Below are 19,578 nucleotides of genomic sequence, written 5' to 3'. Positions count from 1 at the left end.
GCGGGGGCGGTGAGCGGCCGCTGGGTCAAAGCTGCTTCACGGGACAGCCTCGGAGACGTTGCCGGTGGCTCCGGGGTTCACAATGTCCAGGGCCTGAAGGTGTCCGCAGAGGCTGCCTGGTGAGAGGCACGGTGTGGGGTGGAGGGTGGAGGAGAGAACTGGCGGGGGGTTTCCAGGGTTCGCTACAAACCCCTGGGGGCTTAGGACAAGCTGCTGCCTGTGTGTTGTGGCAGTTTCCTATGCAGTCTCAGCTCAGTTTCTGATTGGGTACGGAAACTGCAGGTTGGTAAAGGTCAGAGGCACCGACCGTCAGCTTCTGATCGGAGACCGGCAAGTCCTCAGCACAAGGGAAAGGCGCCGGACTGCTCCACAGCAGACGGGGGCAGCTCTGAGGGCAGAGAGCACTCTCTCCTGGCGTCCTTGATGTTACTGTTAGTGTCTGGGCGGACGCTTCCTGCGTGTGTGCTCTGGATCTGGGAATGAAGAATTCGGGAAGGCTCTGAGCCTCCGAGGCGCGCACTCAGGCAGGCAGTAAACCGCACGGACGCAGGTACCAGGCCGCCATGGGCCAGGGGGCAGCAGCGACACAGCCCGAAGGGGGGCGTTGCTGTCTCGAAGTGCAACCCTTTCTCCAAAGCGTGTTTTCCTCCTGAGTGACTGTCAGCCACTCTTCTGCCTGCCTGCGCCGCAGACATGTGCACACCTTGGGTCCTAGCAGCTTCTCAGATACCCTATTTTTTTTCCCCAGTACTAGGGACAGAACTCCACATTTTCAGTTTGCATGGAGCTATGTCCTTGGCCCTTTTATTTTTGTTGCTGTATAGTGGTTGTTTTCTCTGCAGCGGCCGGGGAGGGGCTGTTGAGAGACTATTGCCATGTAGTTCAGGCTGGCCTTGAACTCACTATGTAGCCCAGACCTTGACTTCACAGCCATCTGCCTGCCTCAGCCTCCTGAGTGCTGGGATTACAGGCATGTACTAACATGCCCCGCTGTTTTGCTTTGTTTCTGAGACAAGGTCTCACTGTGTTGCTCAGAGCTCGCTCAGAGCTCCTCAAAACCCTCTTCACCCCGAGCTGTAAACTGTGTGGATGCATTTCATGCCCATCTCCCCAGCCCCAGAGGCAGACTGCTCAGCTCCTGCCTAGCAGAGACAGCCTGGGAGCAGAGGCTGAAGCAAGCGGCGCTCCAGTCCTGGCCTGAGTTCCCTCTTCTTGTGTCAGCTTCCCTCTTCTGAGTAGAATTTATGCCAACCCAAAACATATGCAGCCCCAGACCAAGTGCTATGGAGCCCGGACTTTGCCAGAAGCAGTGGAGTTCAGAGCGATCCCTTCTGCTATTCAAGTCCATTTCCTTAGCTTTAAAATCAAAGAGGTCAATCAAAGAGGTTGGCCGATGAAGTCTTTTTTGTTTTGTTTGGTGTTTCGCCTCTATTTTTTTTGGTACTGGGAATTGAACTCAGGACCTCACGCTTGCCAGGCGGGCGCTTGTGCCGCTGAGCTATATCCCCAGTCTAGTGTTTCTCCTCTAAAGGTAAAGTATTAAAATTATTGTACAAGACATTTAAAAGTATAATACACATGTGCATGAAGGTGAAATATCTTACCAAACGGGGCTGTTCATCTGCCGAACAGAGTGTCTGTGAACCCAGAATCTGAAAGACGATCTGATTCAGCTGCAGACACATCTCAAAATTAAACCGTCTCTGCGCTTCCCGCCTTTGCCTTCTCCCTCTGTTCCTCTGTTCTGTTTTCACATCTTGAGGTCCTGAGCATCAGCCATAGCCTCACTGTGTCAGTCATCTAGATTGGAGGTTTTTCAGTAAAAAGCCTACAGAGCCAGAGTCTTACCTGCTTTCGACAAAACTGGACTAAAAAGTATTTGGATAAGCTTGCAGTGCATATCACATTCCCTTTAAGGGAGAAACAGTCCATTGTTACAAAATATTAGGAACCTTGCTTTTAGTGTATTTCTTTCCTTCCTTGAATCATTCCCTTTGTTAAATCACTATTTCATATTCTTCTCTTAAAAAATTTGATCACTTGGAAAGTCAGATTCTGTAGTATTACTTCATAAAGTAGGGCTTGGCCAGGCCTGGTGGCGTATACCTGTAATCCCAGCACTCGGGAGGCTGAGACAGGAGGACTGTTGTGAGTTCGAGACCAGCCTGGGCTACAAAGTAGGCTCAAGGCCAGCCTGAACTGCATAGGGAGACCCTGTCTCAAAAAGGCAAAATAATAATAATAATAATAATAATAATAATAATAAAAGTAGGGCAAAAGCCAAGCATGGTGGTGCATGCCTGTAATCCCAGTACTTGGGAGGCTAAGGCAGGAGAATCACCATGAGTTCAAGGCCAACCTGAGCTACCCAGTGAAACCCTGTCTCAAAATAAATAAAGAAAAATAAAATAAAGCATGAGGTGCTGGGGATGTAGCTCAGTGGCACAAGCACCTGCCTGGCAAGCACGAAGTCCTGAGTTCAATTCCTGGCACCAAAAAAAAAAAAAAAAAGTCAAAAAGACAAAAAAAAAAAAAAAAAAAGAAAAGAACGTGTGTTATTTTTCTTTGTATCCCATGTGTCTAGCATTGTATCTGGCACATTACATCTGTTCATTGAAAGAATGGTTAATATTTTAGAGAAAACATGTTTTTGAGTAGTAAAACACATCTACCACTCATGGCTAGTACAAGCTGACTTGTCTTTCGTGTACATTGTAGTCTTGTAACTTAGGCGCATTTGTTAACACCAACACATTCTATACTTCTTACATTTGTAGTTTGTATAATAAGCCCCAAATTCAAGTTCTGCCACTAAATAGCTGTCATATTTGAAGCTGAAGACCAAACATCTCTATGTCTCCATTTGTTTAGAGGGAAAACGGAGGCATCAAGAAAGACAAACTCTAAGCAAGCTTCTAGTTCTTAGATTAGGGAGCCTTCAAAAGATAGAGAAAAAGAATTAGTCAAGTTGAAAAGAGGAAACCAATAAACATTAATAATTGCAATGTATGGCCAGGTATGGTGGTGCATGCCTATAATCCAGCACTTGGGAGGCTGAGGCAGGAGGATGGCTGAGAATTTGAGGCCAGCCTGGGCTACATAGTCAGTTCAAGACCACCCTAAACTACACAGCAAGACCCTCTTTCAAAAGAAAACCGTAAGAATTAGTACTTTGACATTTTAAATATTTACAATGTCTTTATTTGTCAAAATTTCTTTTCTTTTCTTTTTGCCTTTTTGAGACAGGGTCTCGCTATGCAGTTCAGACTGGCCTTGAGCTCACTTTGTAGCCCAGGCTGGTCTCGACGATCCTCCTGCCTCAGCCTCCTGAGTGCTGGGATTACAGGTGTGCACCACCACGCCGGGCTATTTGTCAAAATTCCTAACCTGACCTCTATCATTGGCAAAAATGTTAAAGGAACTTCCTGGGGTGAAGACTCACCTGCCCCCATGTCTGAGGTCTCCCCTGGAAACTGTCTGACTGACTGAGCTCACAGAAGACTGAGAACATATCTACAGCAGACAGGCTAGAGAGCCAGCTGCTTTGGCATGAAATAGTCAGTAGGATGACATGCTCATATAGCTCAGAGGACCCAGCCACCTAGATAAGTACCTTGAAGCTGGCACCTGGGCATATTGGCATAGCTGAAGAATGGCCTGTGAGGAATGGTTCATCTAATGCAATCAGATAAGTGCTGCTGCGCCTGCAGCCAAAGGGCCTTCCCAACCTGCAGGAGGTAAGGTCATTTTTCCTTGGCCACTGGGACAGAGTCCAAGGCCAGCGCTGGGTGTCAGGTCCTTCCCTCTCAGCGTCAGCACTTCCAGCTTCCTCGGCAGGGACGGGGCCCGTGCCCATGCCCTGGGGAAGGAACCAGAGCTGCCTCGCCCAGGACCAAGGTCGTACTGTGCTGCTTGCCAGCCTTGTCTCTTGGCCTTTGTCTTTAACATCTGTTTCTGTTTATTCATATTTCATTTCCAGGCCCCATCTCAAGGGAGTTTGAGGTAACTTCCAATAAAAGGAGATGTACAACAGAAGAGCTGCAATTAAATAAAAACTGGTTCGGAGGCATCAGAATCCAAACACCTTTCCTGTCATTTTGATGGGGAGGGTATGAGGTGTACAGAGGACAAGCACTTTAACTGCTGCTGGAGAGGACGGAGAGCAGCAGCCCCCGAGCATTGTGTTGTTTTTAAAAAATCAAATTTTATTTTCTCCACTGTTTCAATATCAGTTTTATTAAGATTTATCTTTTTGTGGTTTAAATTATAGTTCTCCAACACTTTTCTGTTTTTCAGTACTGGGGATTGGACTGGGCCAGGGGCTTAAAAATGAGCCGCATTCCCAGCTCTTCTTTATTTTTGGAAAATGACGTTTCGCTAAATTGCCTAGGCTGGGCTCAGACTTTCGACCTTCCCACCTTAGCCTCCCAGAATGTGGCTCTGCAAGGGTGTGCCACTGTCCCTGGTTTAAACCCTTTTTTAATGATTGCCTTCTTGCTAATTCTTGTTAGGCTGCATTTTAAAAGAGTCACTGAACAACATTCATATCCATTTACCCTTTCATAGAACTCAGAAAAATCTTGGTCCTTGTGTTTAACCGAAAATCAAGAAGCGACCCACTTGAGTTAGAACCCACTTTCAGTCCCAGTTAAATAAGCCCATTCTTTTCCTTACAGTGGTGACGCTTTAATAACTAGGACAAATGAAGAGAGAATAAATTAACGTTTGTTTGGTGAAAAGCTTTGGGATTTTACAGTTGACAGACCTAAAATTTATTCTCCCTTCCCTCCTGCCACACCTGTTTCTTCCAGACAGAGTCTACCTCTTATTTGTTTTTTTGTTTTGTTTTGTTTTGTACCGGGAATCACTCAGGACCTTGCACTTTCCAGGCAGGTGCTGTACTGCTGAGCTATATCTTGGGCCTCTACCTCTTTCTTTCTTCTTCTTCTTCTTTTTTTTTTGGTCTTTTTTGAGACAGGGTCTCACTATGCAGTTTAGGCTGGTCTTGAACTCACTTTGTAGCCCAGGCTGACCTCAAAGTCACAGTGATCCTCCTGCCTCAGCCTCCTGAGTGCCAGGATTGTAGGCGTGAGCCACCACACCCAGATATGCCCTACCTCTTTCTTATTTGTTTCTTCATATGACTTTTAGAACCAGTTTCTCTTTTCCAGAAACAACAAAAACACAGCCAGCCCTGACTCCCAAACCCTGTCCCTAGCTGCGTGTAGGAAGCATACTTGCCTGCCCTCACCTGTGCTTTCTCATTCCAGATGAAGGGCGATGCGGGGAGCCAGCCGCGCATGGAGAAGTCCAAGCAGGTAAAGCAGCAACCCATGCGCCCAGCCCTGAGCGCCCTCACATCTGCCCAAAAGTCGGGTGAGGCTGCCACATGCTGCTGCTCTAATTTCAGTGCCTGAACAGAGACCACCTGTTCAGAATTCAAACTCAGACTTCCTTGTAACTACAGGAGGGGTCGTTTTCCTGCATGGGGAGCGCGTGTGCGTGCGTGCGTGCGTGCGTGCGTATGTGCGTGCGTGTTGGGAGGTGAACATCCCCACAGCTGTCTCTCTGTTGTCTCTTGACCTGCCTGCCACCTACGGGCCTAAGCATACCCGTGACTCAGGCTTTAGGACCACACCTTCCCGAGCCTGCTCCAGGACAACAGAGGCCCATGGGGTTGGAGTCGGGACCAGGAACCGACCCGGACCCCAGCTCCCCCTGGCACTGTGAGTTCCTGTGCATCCCAGGGAACCTACACCTTAGTTGTTATATTCCTTTCATCTGGGATGCTGGAGAGATTAAAAAACACCATCCCTGAGAAAATCTAGCCCTGTACATGAAATTCAGATTGTAACTTGACTGCCTTTGATTTGATGAATTCAAAAGACAAAAAATTCCGAGTCCAGAAAAGTTCCTAAGAAAAGTCCTCAGAATCTTAAAACTGGAATCGTCAGAATAGCCCGAAGTAACCCGTCCAGTAAGATCGTGGTGACCTCTGCATGGCCAATGTCACAGAACAAGCTCTTCTCTGTCCCAGGCAGACAGACAAGACACCCAAGCACTTGTCAGCAAAGCTCAGCACCCTGACAAGCGCTGGTGCTACAGACTTCACTGGCCATGGCAAAAGACATTTTTTTTGTTTGGTTGTTCTTTTGATCAAAAATGGGATGTAGGGGCTGGGGATTTAGCTCAGCAGCACAGTGCCTGCCTGGCAAGCGTGAGGTCGTGAGTTTGATTCCTGGTACCGGAAAAAAAACAAAACAAAACAAAAAGGATGTAATAATGCCGAGAAGAAACAATCCAGTACAGATCCACATTGCTTGGAATGGATCCATCAAATCAGTGTTGTTGCCTTGGGTGGTAAAAGTTGGGCTTGAAATGCAGCCCTCATAGGATTAGCTTCCCTCCCGCTCCACTGGCTCCACTGGCCCGCTGCACGAGAGCAACCCACCGCAGGCCTCCAGGCTGTCCTTTTTTTACTTTACTCTTTTGGTGCTGGGAATCGAACTCACAACCACACACTTGCAGGCAGGCACTGCACTGCTGAGCTCTATGCCCAGCCCCAGATCTGTCAAGGAATCCAAACAGCGCCCACCTGGGCTTAGGCACATAGGATGTGCGTGTGACATCATTCCCATCTGCAGTACGAGGGAGAATGGTGTCGCGTCTGGAAGTCGGTGTTGAGCTGAGTCTGCACCATGCTGCTTGGCCTTGGAGCATGCACTGGGCTCTGGCTGAGAGAACCTTCCAGAGGAGACTAGAAAACAGCTGCCCAGCGCTGGCCACTGACCTCTTTATTCCTCCAACAGCTAATCATTCCCTCCATCTGGCAGCCCTGGCTAATCTTGCAGAAGGCAGAGGGATTATTGAAAGTCAGAGCACGTGTTCAGTGCACTCTTTTCTTCAAAGGCAAGAGGGTGGTAGGACGGGAAAATAGGCCTGGCCCATGAACACTGAGGTTGCTATGACTTAGGAAGGATTTCCTCCAGGTGCTTCGATACTGAGTGTCTCAATCTTTCCTGCCCACAGGAATTACCCAGAGAGCTTTAAAAACATGGTGACTCAGGTCCCGCCCTGAGACTCTTGGGTAATTGGGTTGGAGAGGGCTCTGGGTATTCTCTGGGTATTGGGTTTTTTGTTTGTTTAAGTTGATTCCAAAGTGCAGAGAATGGCTGTCTCCATTTGCCCAGAGGACTGGTGATAAATCGCGTAGCTGTGGGAGAAGGCCTTCTCTGAGTGATACAATTGCCCAACAGTGTCTCTGGAGGCAGGGTAATTCCCAGCCACCTGAACGTGGAGCTGTACTTTTCACAGACGCACCAGGCACTGCAGCGAGCGGCCGGAGGGGCGGGGCGGGGCGGCCCGCAGTGCAGGGAAGGGTCGGCAACGTGCTTGCCAGTGGCGTGGCAGGTGGCAAGCTCATGCCGCTGCGGTTGGGCCTTGGCAGTGAGCGGGGTGGACGGAGGAGCTTGCTGGGTCTGACCCCCTGTCGTCCTGCTCCAGGAGGGGCACATCTGGGGCTCCATGCGGAGGACGGCGTTCATCCTGGGCTCTGGTCTTCTCTTGTCTGTGGCCTTCTGGAACTCTGTCACATGGTATGTCTGCACCTTGAGTGTCCGGGACCTGTGGGGAGCCTGGCAGCCTTGGGGCAGAGCTTGGAGTAAGAAGCTGCCTGCCCACTAGTTTTCACCCAGAAACCTGAATGGTTTTTCTTCCAAGGCATCTTCAGAGATTTTGGGGTGCTTCTGGCTACTTTTGGCAAGCCCAGTGGGAGAGGCTGCTGCTGAACTTTGAAGGGAAAGAGTGGATCCTCTTCATAACAGGTGAGGTCTCCAGACCACTTGCACCTAGGCCGCGGGTATGGCATTTTAGCTTCATTCTTTGTCTACTCTTCTGTTCTCTGTTTTAAGACTTTCCAGTTTATTATTACAAAAGATATGACTGGAAGTTTAGTGGTCATACCTGTGAATACTAAGCTTGTGAGCAGTTTGGAAAGAGCATATCTAAAAAAGAAGCTCAGAGATTGAGGGCCCCATCCCTAAACACAGGAAAAGAACTCTTTTGCATAAAGTGAATGCATTTTACAGCAATAATCTAGCTTCTGCGTACGACTCCACAAGTGCAGGGAGCTGTCTTGTCTGAGACCGTCCCTGTGGCTCTCAAGCACCATGGTGCCGAACAAACTTAAGAAAATACCATGGAAGGAGAAAGCCTTAAAGACAACAGTGAAGGTTCTCCATCATCCAATGATATTTCTCCTTCCCTCCCTCCCTCCTTTCTTTCCTTTCTTTTCAATTTTTGGGACAAAGTCTTGCTATGTAGTTCAGATTGGCCTTGAACTGTGTAGCCCAGGCTGGCTTTGAACGTGTGGTGATCCTCCTGCCTCAGACTCCTGGGTGCTGGGATGACAGGCGTGTGCCACCACACTGGCTCTTGATGATATTTTTAACATTACACTATGCCAAGCCTGTGTGAGGACTTAGAAACATTAAAGATGAAACATTTGCCTGCCCCATTAGAAAATATGTCAGTCTAGGAGGGGAAGGCAAAATTACACATAAAACGTGCCCAGGGACTGTTTTCAGTGAGAAGGAAAACTCGGAAAATAGGCTGAACATTAACCGTGACAGGCTCAGTGGCGTCTTTGGCAGTCACTGAGAGAAGCAGGTAGTTGCAGACGTGTGTGTGGAAAGCAGCAGGGAACACTTTATGTACGTCTGTTGCCACCGATTACTTGGCGGAGGACAGGACTGGCCAGGGGTCTTCCGGACCCCGAGGCGAGGGAGCGGGAAGAGGGCTGGGGAGACACGGAATTAAGGGAATGCTCCTGCCCCTGTTGGGATTTGGAATCTGGTGGAGGAGCCAAAAGACGCACAAGTAAAGTGAGCAATTCTAGAGTTACAAAACACTGTGCTGTCACTTGAATGACTACCAAGTGCAGAGGCCAAAGCACTCTTTGTTCACAGTGGGAAGCAGAGATACTTGAAATGACTTCGTAGAAAGGTGGGATATGGAGCAAAAGCCAAAGCTAAATTTTAAGTCATGATCAGCATTTTTTTTTTTTTTTTTTTGGTCTTTTTGAGGCAGGGTCTCACTATGCAGTTCAGGCTGGCCTTGAGCTCACTTTGTAGCCCAGGCTGGTCTCGAACTCACAACGATCCTCCTGCCTCAGCCTCCCGAGTGCTGGGATTATAGGCGTGCGCCAACACGCCCGGCTAATGATCAGCATTTTCTAAAGTACCCTGCAGCACATTGCTGCTATGGAAAGTTAATAGGTAGAGTGGACATACCCATATATCTTCCCCAGGAAGAGTGGAAGATGTTATATTTATGCTGGAATGACAAATAGAAATTCAAATTGTCATGGGCAAACAGGATGAATGTTGTCCTATTGTTAGGTATTCTGGGAAAACAGTGTTCTAGGGTCAAACAGGGCTAAGAGGTTTTGTTTTGTTCTGTTTTAAGATACCAGGGATTGAACACAGGGCCTTGTCATTGAACTACATCCCCAGTCCAACTCCTTTTTTATTGTGAGATTTCACCAAGTCCCTGAGTTGTCCAGGCTGGGTTCAGACTTTTGATCCCCCTGCCTCAGCCTCCCAGAATGTTGGGATTACAGGTGTGCACCACTGTATCTACAATGGTTGATTCTGACACAGATTCCTCTGCTGCAGGAATTCTGAGTGTGTGCACAACAGTTTGGACCACAGCTCTCCAAGGAGTAGGGCATGGAAACTTGCGGCAAGGAGCCCCTTCAGAGAGGTCTTCCATCTTGGGGTGCTGACTGCAGGATGCCCGAGGGCGAGCTGCTCAGTTAGTGGGGGAATAGATGAGGCTCCCCACTGACTGGTGTTTTTCCCTGACAACTTGTAAAGGACTCGGTGGACAGAGACTAAATTCAGTTTTGTGTTAGAGTATTATGTATAGTACAAGGTGTGACCAAAACGTATGGTCGTTTAAATTCTAAAAATATAGTACAGGTGCACTGCCGTTAATCCCCTCAGAACATTCCCTCGCACTGTGAACACACTTATCCCATTCCAGAAGTCCTCTCTGGTGTCTTTACAAGGTGTGATAGAAAATACAGTGGAGGGGTGAATGCTGCTGCCATCCAGCAGAAAGGCAGGCTTGTAACCTCACTAAGCCATGTTCAGACAGTGCGTCCTCGTCCACCTTATTCATCAGATCTGGCACTGTGCAACTTCTGGCTCTTCCAAAGTCAAAATGACCAGGAAAGGTAAATGTTTTGATTGATTGAGGACATCACTGCAGCCGTGATAGTGCAACTAAAGACCCTGATGAAAGAGGACTTCCAGACCCGCTTCAGAAAGTGGCGAGAATGATAGGATAAGTGTGTCTGAAGTGAGGGGGAGATTTTGAGGGGAATTAATAATGACATGTCTTTTGCTGTAATAGTTTTCATTTTTTTTTTTGTAACAGTTTTTTTAAAAAGTAGATATTCACCATATATATATATATATTTTGGTTCTGGGACTCAAACTCCTGACCTCATGTTTATCAGGCAGGCACCAAGCAGCTGAGCTATATCCCCTGCAAAATACTATTTCACCATACTTTTGATCATACACTGTATTAGCATCCTCTATGCTATATATTAGCATAATTTGTCTCTCGTTACCTTAGAGATTGTTGTACCCATTTTACAGCTAAGAGAGTAAATACAGACAATCCTTAAGTGACTGTCCTTGTTCCCACAGCTAGTCTGTCCCCCAGGACTAAGGGCCAGCCCCCAGGTCCTGAACACTAAGACCTGGCAGCGCACAGTCCGTGTAAGGCGTGTGTGTTCAGTTAAGCTGCGTGTTCTAAGACCAGAAGCCGTTCTAACTTCCCTCTCCTTCCCGACCTCAGGCGCTGCCCTAGTGCCTGGGCTGTTTTTCTGGGCCTTCAACGGGCTTCTACTTGTGGTGGACACAACTGGAAAACCGGCCTTCATCTCCCGCTACCGGATTCAGCTGGGCAAGAATGAGCCCGTAAGTGCTGCTGCAGCTCCTGCAGTCAAAGCCTGAAAGCCAGTCTCGGCCCAGGGGGGCCAAGGCCGGTGCAAGCCACGGGATCATATTCAAGGCTCCCTCAGTCTAGGAAGAAATCTCTGCCCAGACTGTCATAGCCACTCGGCTAATGGCCGGGCTAGACCAGTACTCTTGTCTCCTGATTCCCAGCCCAGGCTCTGTACCTACCGGTCCGCAGCGCTTGGTCAGCGTTTTAGGAGCAGCCTGGGGCCGGCTGCCCCCGAGAGGTCAGGCAGCTCCCCTATCCGCAGGGACAGGGACAGCAACGCTGGGCATTGCAGCTACAGCCACCCACTGATGCCGCGGGACAGATGGCAGCCCAACCACGATGCCCCACTGTGTGGTTCCGAATGGGTGGGTGCTGGCTGCTCTCCCCACGGTCCAGCCCAGCAGACGGGGCAAGGTCCTAGGGAAAATCCCCGAGAGACAAGCCCAGACCTGCCCGGCACCGGGAAGTGGATCCCACTGCTGTCTCAGCCTGGTTCACCTGCTGCTGGGTGCTCTGAGAACTTCCAGAAACCTTTTCTTACACAATAAGGAAGGGTGGAGTCTTGCCTCAGTTCCACCCCAACCACTGCCTGGCTGCTTTTCCAGCCCAGGCAATCACCTTTTAACCACCTGCCTAGGTGTGGAGTGAGTCACCCCAGCTTCAGGGCATTCCTCCTCCGCCACCACATCAGAAGGTGGACAGGGTGAGAAACAGCGCTCTTGACCCCGTCCATGGGAACAGGCTTTGCAGTCCAAACTGCACAGCATTCATCACTTCGTGTCTGTTCCAGGAAATAGTTCAGCAATTCCCTCTTCTGTTTTCACACATCTCTGCCCCAGATTATTCCTTCCTCTCTGGATTGTTACAAACACACTCTGATTTTTCTCATTTTAAAATAAACTTTGGCCTGGTGTCGTAGTGCCTACCTATAATCCCAGCACTCAGGAAGCTGAGGAAGGAGGACTGCCATGGATTCAAGGCCCACCAGGGCTCTATAGTGAGATCCTGTCCTAAAACACTGAAACAAACTCTTCACTGCATTTCCCTCACTCACTGTCACACTACCTGCATATTTTTATTGCCCTGGGCATGTGGAGCATATTTATAATCCTAGCACTCTGGGAGGCTGAAGCAGGAAGATCACAAGTTGGAGCACAGTCTAGGGAACTTAGTGACACAGGAAGACCCTGTTATGGTTTCTATCTAGATGTCCCCAAGCCTCATGTACTATAGGTGGGGCTTTGGGGAGTGACTGTGAGGGGGTGGGCGTGGATTCATCCACTTAGGAGTTTATCCCTGGGATGTGAGGAGGTGGACCCTGGTGGAGGAGGTGGCTCACCGGGGACGTGGCCTACAAGGGTCTCTCTCCTTCCTCCTCCCCCATCTCTGTCTGATTCCTACTGCCCTGAGACAAAACTGGTTCTCTGCCATGCTGCCCATTGAGCCAGCCGGCTATGGGCCGAGAGCTCCACAAACTGCCAGCTAAATAAACCGTTCCTTCCTTACGTTCTGGGTGTTGGGTAGAAAGTGAGGCAGACCTGTCTCAAAATAAACAAAAAAGGACCAGGCAGCCAGGGATGTACTTTACTGCGAAGGCCCTGGGTTCATCTCTAGTACTGCAAAAAACAAAACAAAACAAAGTGAAGCTTTAGAGTTGTCTCTATAGTTCCAATTCTTCTCTGTTTTCTTTATTATAAATACGTTGTTACAATGATGGAAAAATTGAAGCATACAGACATGATGAAAACTAGTATGGCGATCACTCGTTTACATACCATGCAGACTACACAATTTTAAACTTATTACAACTTTTGCTTTATCCATATAAAAGATAAACATATATGCACCTAGAATTTTTTATTTAACTATTTGAAAGTAAGTTTAAGCCATAAGACTTCACCCATAAATCAATCTTTCAGCCTTTATCTCCTAAAATAATCACAACAGCATTATCTTTTTTCTTTTTTTTTTTTGAGACAGGGTCTTGCTCTGTAGCTCAGGCTGGCTTTTTTTTGGGGGGGGGGTCTTTTTGAGACAGGATCTCCCTATGCCGTTCAGGCTGGCCTTGAGTTCTCTTTGTAGCTCACGCTGGTCTCAAACTTACAGCGATCCTCCTGGCTCAGCCTCCTTAGTGCTGGGATTACAGACATGCGCCACCATGCCCGGCTTTGTTCAGGCTGGCTTTGAACTCACTGTGTAGCCCCGGTTGGCCTTGATTTTGAGCAATCCTCCTGCTTCAGCCTCCCGAGTGCTGGATTACAGGTGTGTGCCACAATGCCTGGCCTCATCTATTTCTATCGACCACCTCTAATCCAGCAGCCATTCCCTGTTTCAGTCACCTTTCCCACCCGTGGGACCAAACACCCAACACCCACAACTTAGAGGAGAGGTCTGTTTGGCTTCCAGCTTCCAGTGGGTTCAGTCCAAAACTGAATTGCTCCAAGGCAGCAACAGCGTGGTGGAACAGTATGGCGGAAGGAGGAGAGCTGCCCAGTCCACTCTGGGAAGGCAGCAGAGAGAGAAGGGAGGAGCTGGGACGGGACTCCACCCTTCCAGGTCACACTCCAGGGACCCACTCCAGCCAGGCTGCCTCCAAACAGCACACTCATCTGCTCGACTCCTCAGTGGACGAGTCCACTGATGGACACGCGAGATTGTGTGTGGGTGAGTTCAGATCAAAGCCATGCCCTCCAAAAGGGCTCCACAGGACTCCTTTCGGCAAGTTGATCAAGGCGCCAGGCCCAGGCTTCTCACAGGAACACCAAGTGCATTTTCACAGCTGCTCATTCCCTCACCCGTGACTGATTTCCTTCACGTGGCTTCCAAGCCCCCCCGGAGGTCCTCCGTGGCTCTCACCCTGTCCTACTGATCTCTGCTTCCCTCTCCTTCCTGGTATCTTCTCCCCAAGCTCTGACTGTGGAAGGCCAGGGCTCTGACTTGGACCCTCTCTTCTTTATTTCATTCCCTCATTTATCCATTCAGCGCCTTGGTCTTAAATACCATCTGTATGCTCACAACTCACAAATTTGCCACAGGATTCTCTCCTGAGTTCCAGGCTCAGATATCCAAGGCGGCCCTTGACATCTCCATGTGCGTGCTAAAAGACAACTCCAGTTCCACCGACCCACAGAGCATCACTGCTTACCCGCTCCCGGCCTGTACTGTCCGTGGCCTCCCTAACCCGAGCTGATGGCAGTTCCATCCTTCCAGCTGCTCAGGTGCGAAACCTGTCAGTCCTCCTACTCTCTCCTTCACACCCACACCCACTGGCAGGAGCCTTAGTGCTGTATCTGCACAGCACACTGACCAGAACGCGGTCACTTCTCCCCTCGCCGCTGCTACCTCGCCGGTCCGTGTCACCGCCGTCTCTGTTTCACTGCAGTTCTGGTTGGTCTCCTTGTTCCTCCCATCACTTCTCTACAGCCGGTCACACTTCTAACTCTGCATTGGCTTCTGGTTCCTCTTGGAGTAGAAGCCAAAGCCCTTAAGTGGCCTACGGGGACCTCTGTGACCTGGCCCTCCCAGCTCACCGACTTGTCTGTAACTCACTCATGACTCCTCTCGAGCCACACTGGCCGGGAATGTGCCTTAGAACCTTTTCAGCGCTCCTCCCTTTCCTGGAAGGCTCCTCCCCCGCATGTTTGGCCACCTCCCTCTCCACGGTTCAGATCTCACCTCGTCTATGAGGTCTACTCTTACCATGATGTTCAAAATGAATGGTGACTGGCCCCTACCTAAGCTCCCACTGCGCCTTCCCTTCCTTTACTTTTCCTTTTACCTGAACACTCAATCACCTTTTAATATAACAAATACATTTTTGTATTGTTTCTAGTCTGTCTTCCATACCAGAATATTAACTCTGCAAGAGCAAGAACACTGAGTGCTACATAGTGAACACTCAATACCTTCCAGATAAATGAACAATGACTAGACAGGTGTGACTGGTACCTCCCTCCTGATCAAAGTTACAAGAACAGGTATCATCTTATGTGTGATCCCAAACCAGGCTGGTCAGACCTGGCCTTATAGTGGGACGGAAGTAAAAAATCAGAGTAAATTCTGAGCTTAAAGGGCGTGTGGCCATTTGGGGCTAGCTCTGCAGAGCAGACCCTGGCAGGCCCCTATCCCGACAGCTGCTCACCTGACAACCGGGGTGTAGCAAGGGGCTGGGACAGCGGCTCCCCCGGCTTGCCTCCCTCTGTGCTCTGCACCCAGTCCAGTGAGGCTGAAGGGCTAAACCAGGGTATCAACCTGAGAGTCAACAACCTTCCCCAGCTACTCTGGGGGATTCCTAAGTTACCTGCTAGAATACATGGGGCCCCGCCAGAGAAGTGGGGAGGACACGGCGACACCTGCAGAAGCAGGAAGAAGACAGGTTTAGGTAGAGGCTGAGGCAGCTGGGGCAGCTGACAGGAGCAGGGGCCTTACTCACTCGCCGTGTTCCCAGCCCCAGGCTGCTGGCAGGAGCTGCAACTGGGCCCCTACAGCTCTCGAATCCCAACCCTAGTGAGGGGCTGCTCCTCACTCCTGTCTCTCTCTCCCTCTTCCCTTGGTCAGGTGGACTCTGTGAAACTGCACCAGGCCATCCGTACAGTTCTCTTCAACCAGTACCTGATCTCACTCCCCATCGTGGTCTTCCTCTACCCCTTCCTCAAGTGGCGGGGAGACCCCTGCCGCCGAGAGCTACCTACCTTCCACTGGTTCCTCCTAGAGCTGGCGATTTTCACCCTGATTGAGGAAGTCTTGTTCTACTATTCGCACCGGTGAGCAGGGGCCCTGCCTGCGCACGGCTGGCTACTCACTCTACCTGTAACTCACGGATCGACAAGAAAGTGAGGCGTCTGAACTCAGGTGTAGGACCGACACCCTCCAGCCTCAAGTCTCCCATTGAATGGTTAACAGGGTGACAGCTGTTTGTCCTGGAAGTGACAACTGGAGACAACCAGGGAATGTTCAGAAAAGAAAGGGCAACTCCGTCTGCATGGGATAGCACTTTCCTTCTCATTTCCTGTTCATTCCTATATTCAGAACGAATCTCTTCTGGGAGTCACCCCATTTCCCAGCTCAAACAGTTGGGGTAGAGAGGGAAAGCAGCCTGCCCCCAAAATACACAGCATAAAGGGGGGAGCCCCAGCCCACAAGCAAGTCTGAGTGCCCGTGTGGGTGTTCCCAACTTTGCTCCATAGATACGACCCTGAGCTCCAACCTTCAGTTTGTCACGGTCTGGCCAGGGAGGAGGAAAAGAGAATCAGCAGATGATTAACTTTTTCCCCAGGCTCCTGCACCACCCAACACTCTACAGGAGAATTCATAAGAAACACCATGAGTGGACAGCACCCATCGGTGTGGTCTCTCTGTACGCCCACCCTGTGGAGCACGTGGTGAGTACAGCGGCAGCCTCCCAGTAACCTCATTAGTCCAGTCCTGGTTATGCTAATGAGGAAGCCCAGGCTTGGTTAATAACTTGCCCCAAGTTACGAAAGTGTCTCCAGCAAATCAAGGTCCTGAAACTACTCCAGACTTCTTCAGATCTGAGTCAAGGAAGTCTTCCTGTGGTACTGCTCGGGGCAGAATGGACACCTGCCTTGGGTCCCCCTCCCTCGGCGCCACCTTCAATCTCTTCCTCCTGCAGGCCTCCAACATGCTGCCGGCAACAGTGGGCCCCTTGTTAATGGGCTCCCATTTGTCCTCCATCACTGTGTGGTTTTCCTTGGCGCTCATCATCACCTCCATCTCCCACTGTGGCTACCACCTGCCCTTCCTGCCCTCACCTGAGTTCCATGACTACCACCATCTCAAGTAAGGCTTTCTTCCCCACAGTGGGTCCTGGGTAATCACCACCACCCTCCCCTTCGGGCTTCTGATAGCAGACACCGGTATCTCAGTTTGAAAGTGGGTGCCAGTTGGAGGACGATGCCTACAGGTGGAGGTCCCTTACTGGAACCACTATGATCGCTGACACTGGGTCCTCAAGCAAGTGGGGTTCTTGAGCTTTATGTGGATCCTGGCCTCTTTGAGCATCTGTTACAAACTATGGATGCGCTCTTCAGAAAAGTGCCTGTGTGCATGAACATCTCCCATGCAACCTAGGGCAGCTGTGCTCTATGAAATCCTCCAGGCTTTTTCAAGCATGTTCTTTGAACTTCCTACACCATTCGCCTGGAATGCTCACTTGAGATGCAGGCTGTTGGACTGACACTCTAAATACGCTGGAACAAAGCATCTACCACAGCAGGGCCCGGAAACTTGCCCTTAACAAATTGTAAGGGGCTCTGACGCAGATGGTGCCTGAACCACACCTGTGCAAACCTAATGCTGCCAGGGCTCTCACCACACATGCATCATAATCACACAGCACTATGCAGAGAAGGCTCCAGGATTCGCAGGCCTGCAGGCCTTTGCAGTGGCTCCAGGTCATTCTGGTATTGGTGGCCAGGAGACAGGTGAGGCAGGAATATGAGGCAGGAGTGAGGCAGGAACAGATGAGATGGACACCCAGCTATGGGTCTCCAGCACCAGCAATGCAGTGCTCTCCTCTCTCCTCCAGGTTCAACCAGTGCTACGGCGTGCTGGGGGTGCTGGACCACCTCCACGGGACTGATACCCTGTTTAAGCAGACCAAGGCCTATGAGAGACATGTCCTCCTGCTGGGCTTCACCCCACTGTCTGAGAGCATCCCCGACTCCGCTAAGAAGATGGCGTGAGAGGGCCCTTGTACATCATGGCTGTCCCAAGATTCTGAGGTGGCTGAGGCCTCACGAGTGCACCTGACAATCTCCCCTCTTCAGCCATATGCTCTTGATGGCACCATTAGGCCAGAGAGAAGGCCAGCTTCCAGGAAAAGGATGGCACCGGGGTTTTCCCCCAGCTGCTGTTGGGACCAGACTGGCTTGAGAGTGAAGAAAGCTCCCGAGGCTGCAGGTCCGCTAGGGAGGAGAAACCGCTGAGCGGGATCCTGCCCTGCCCTCTCCACCCTCTGCTGGAGGCCCCGTGGCCAGGCCAGCTGCAGAGGACAGAGGTGGCAGTGGCACAAGGGGGTTCCTGGGCTCCAGGGAGAGTACCTTCTGGTCCCAGTTTGGGGAGTGAGGTATCGCTTTGCTTCTTTGTCCCCAAGAGATTTTCTTACCCCTTACCTGGCCAGAGCCAGGGCACGTTAGCCAGTAATTATAGGCCTCAGTTCTTAATCAACCAGACCCCAGGCTCCACTTCCACACCAACACAGACACGGTCAAAGACAAAGGCCCATTTCAACTCTGTCCCACTGCACACACATACCCTCCTCTAAAAAGACAGACAAAAACCCATAGGAGCTTCCCTGGGATTAGAAGCCATACCAGGGAGGCTCACAACAAACTCCAATTCCGTCAGCCTGTACAGAAACCAAAGGTCAGAAGCTGAGAGCTACTCAGTGGGTTTCCTTCTGCTTGCAAAGGGAAAGGTCAGTGGCTGCCCTTCAGGGATCCCTAACTATAGCTCCACACTTACGTGAACCAGAATGGAGTTCGGAACCCTCCTTCTCCCTCCACAAGGAACCCAGAAAAACATGGCCAAAGGGTAAAATCCTTTTCCCTCAAATGGTTAACAGCGGTTTCAACACCATTTATTCAGGATGGTTTTAGCAGCGACACTTTTTTCAAATGAATTTTTTTGGGGAGATCTTTTTGAGACAGGGTTTCACTATGCAGGTCAGGCTGCCCTTGAACTCACTTTGTAGCCCAGGCTGTCCTGGAACTCACGGCAATCCTACCTCACAGCCTTTCCAGTGATGGGATTACAGGTGTGTATCCACGCCCAGCTCTAATGAAATCTTACTGGTATCCTTATTTAAAATAAAGCCCTTGACAGGCAGACATAACTACATACTACAATAAGGAAGCTTACCGTGGTTTTACATTTTTATATTTTGTCACAGGTCTGTAATCTCAGGTACTCGGGAGGCTTGGGTAGGATGACTGCTCAAGGCCTATTTGGGGTCAGCCTGGGCAACAAAGCCCAAGATCCCATTTCTTAAAAAAAAAGTAAAAGTTTAATATCTGATAGGGCCAAACTTCTAGGCCAGTGACGGTAAACCTTTTAGACCTTTCCATGATACAGACAGCCCGCTGTGGCACATGTGCCGTAGGTTCCCCACGGCTCCTCTAGGCAGGACTATCAGAAAAGACTTCTGCCAGCACCAGGACCTCAGAAGCCTTCTGGAGTGAGCGAACTCCACACTTAGTGGGCAGCAGCCTCTCTGACTTTGGTGGACTCTGGTACCCTGCCCAAGGCAGCTGGTACTCTTGGGATGAAGTCCATCAAAGCTGCAAGTTCTCCCTGCTGCTGGCCTGAACAGCACCTGTTCCTTCAACTAAGCATCTGGAAAGAGTCAAACTTCAGTATATTTACGAAAGGTAGGGGTTAAGAACGCGTAAAGAGGAAAGAGAGCAATGCGTTTTTCCTCTTTAGGGTCTTTAAATTTTGAGATACTATAAGGGGCTGAGAGGGACAAGAGACCCATGTCTGGTTCCTTGTGGCAGGCAGGTAGTCGGTCCTTAAGAGGTGCTTGGCTCTATCTTCTCT

General features: G+C 50.0%; 1 protein-coding gene across 1 annotated transcript; it reads left to right on the top strand.

Moving 5' to 3' along the window:
- Faxdc2 (fatty acid hydroxylase domain containing 2) lies at positions 1-18,487 on the top strand (the record flags this gene model as incomplete). Its single annotated transcript, XM_005376200.2, is given in 9 exon segments — positions 1-119; positions 5,271-5,318; positions 7,504-7,595; positions 7,720-7,823; positions 10,870-10,991; positions 15,577-15,782; positions 16,295-16,400; positions 16,652-16,818; positions 17,567-18,487. Coding segments are annotated over 8 exon segments (1,002 nt in total). The 3' UTR covers positions 17,724-18,487.
- Between the last annotated feature and the right edge of the window lie 1,091 nt (positions 18,488-19,578).

This window comes from Chinchilla lanigera, unplaced genomic scaffold, assembly GCF_000276665.1.
Source record: "Chinchilla lanigera isolate Chin_1 unplaced genomic scaffold, ChiLan1.0 scaffold00007, whole genome shotgun sequence".
Taxonomy (NCBI): Eukaryota; Metazoa; Chordata; class Mammalia; order Rodentia; family Chinchillidae; genus Chinchilla; species Chinchilla lanigera.
This window is presented reverse-complemented; position numbering and strand designations above follow the sequence as displayed.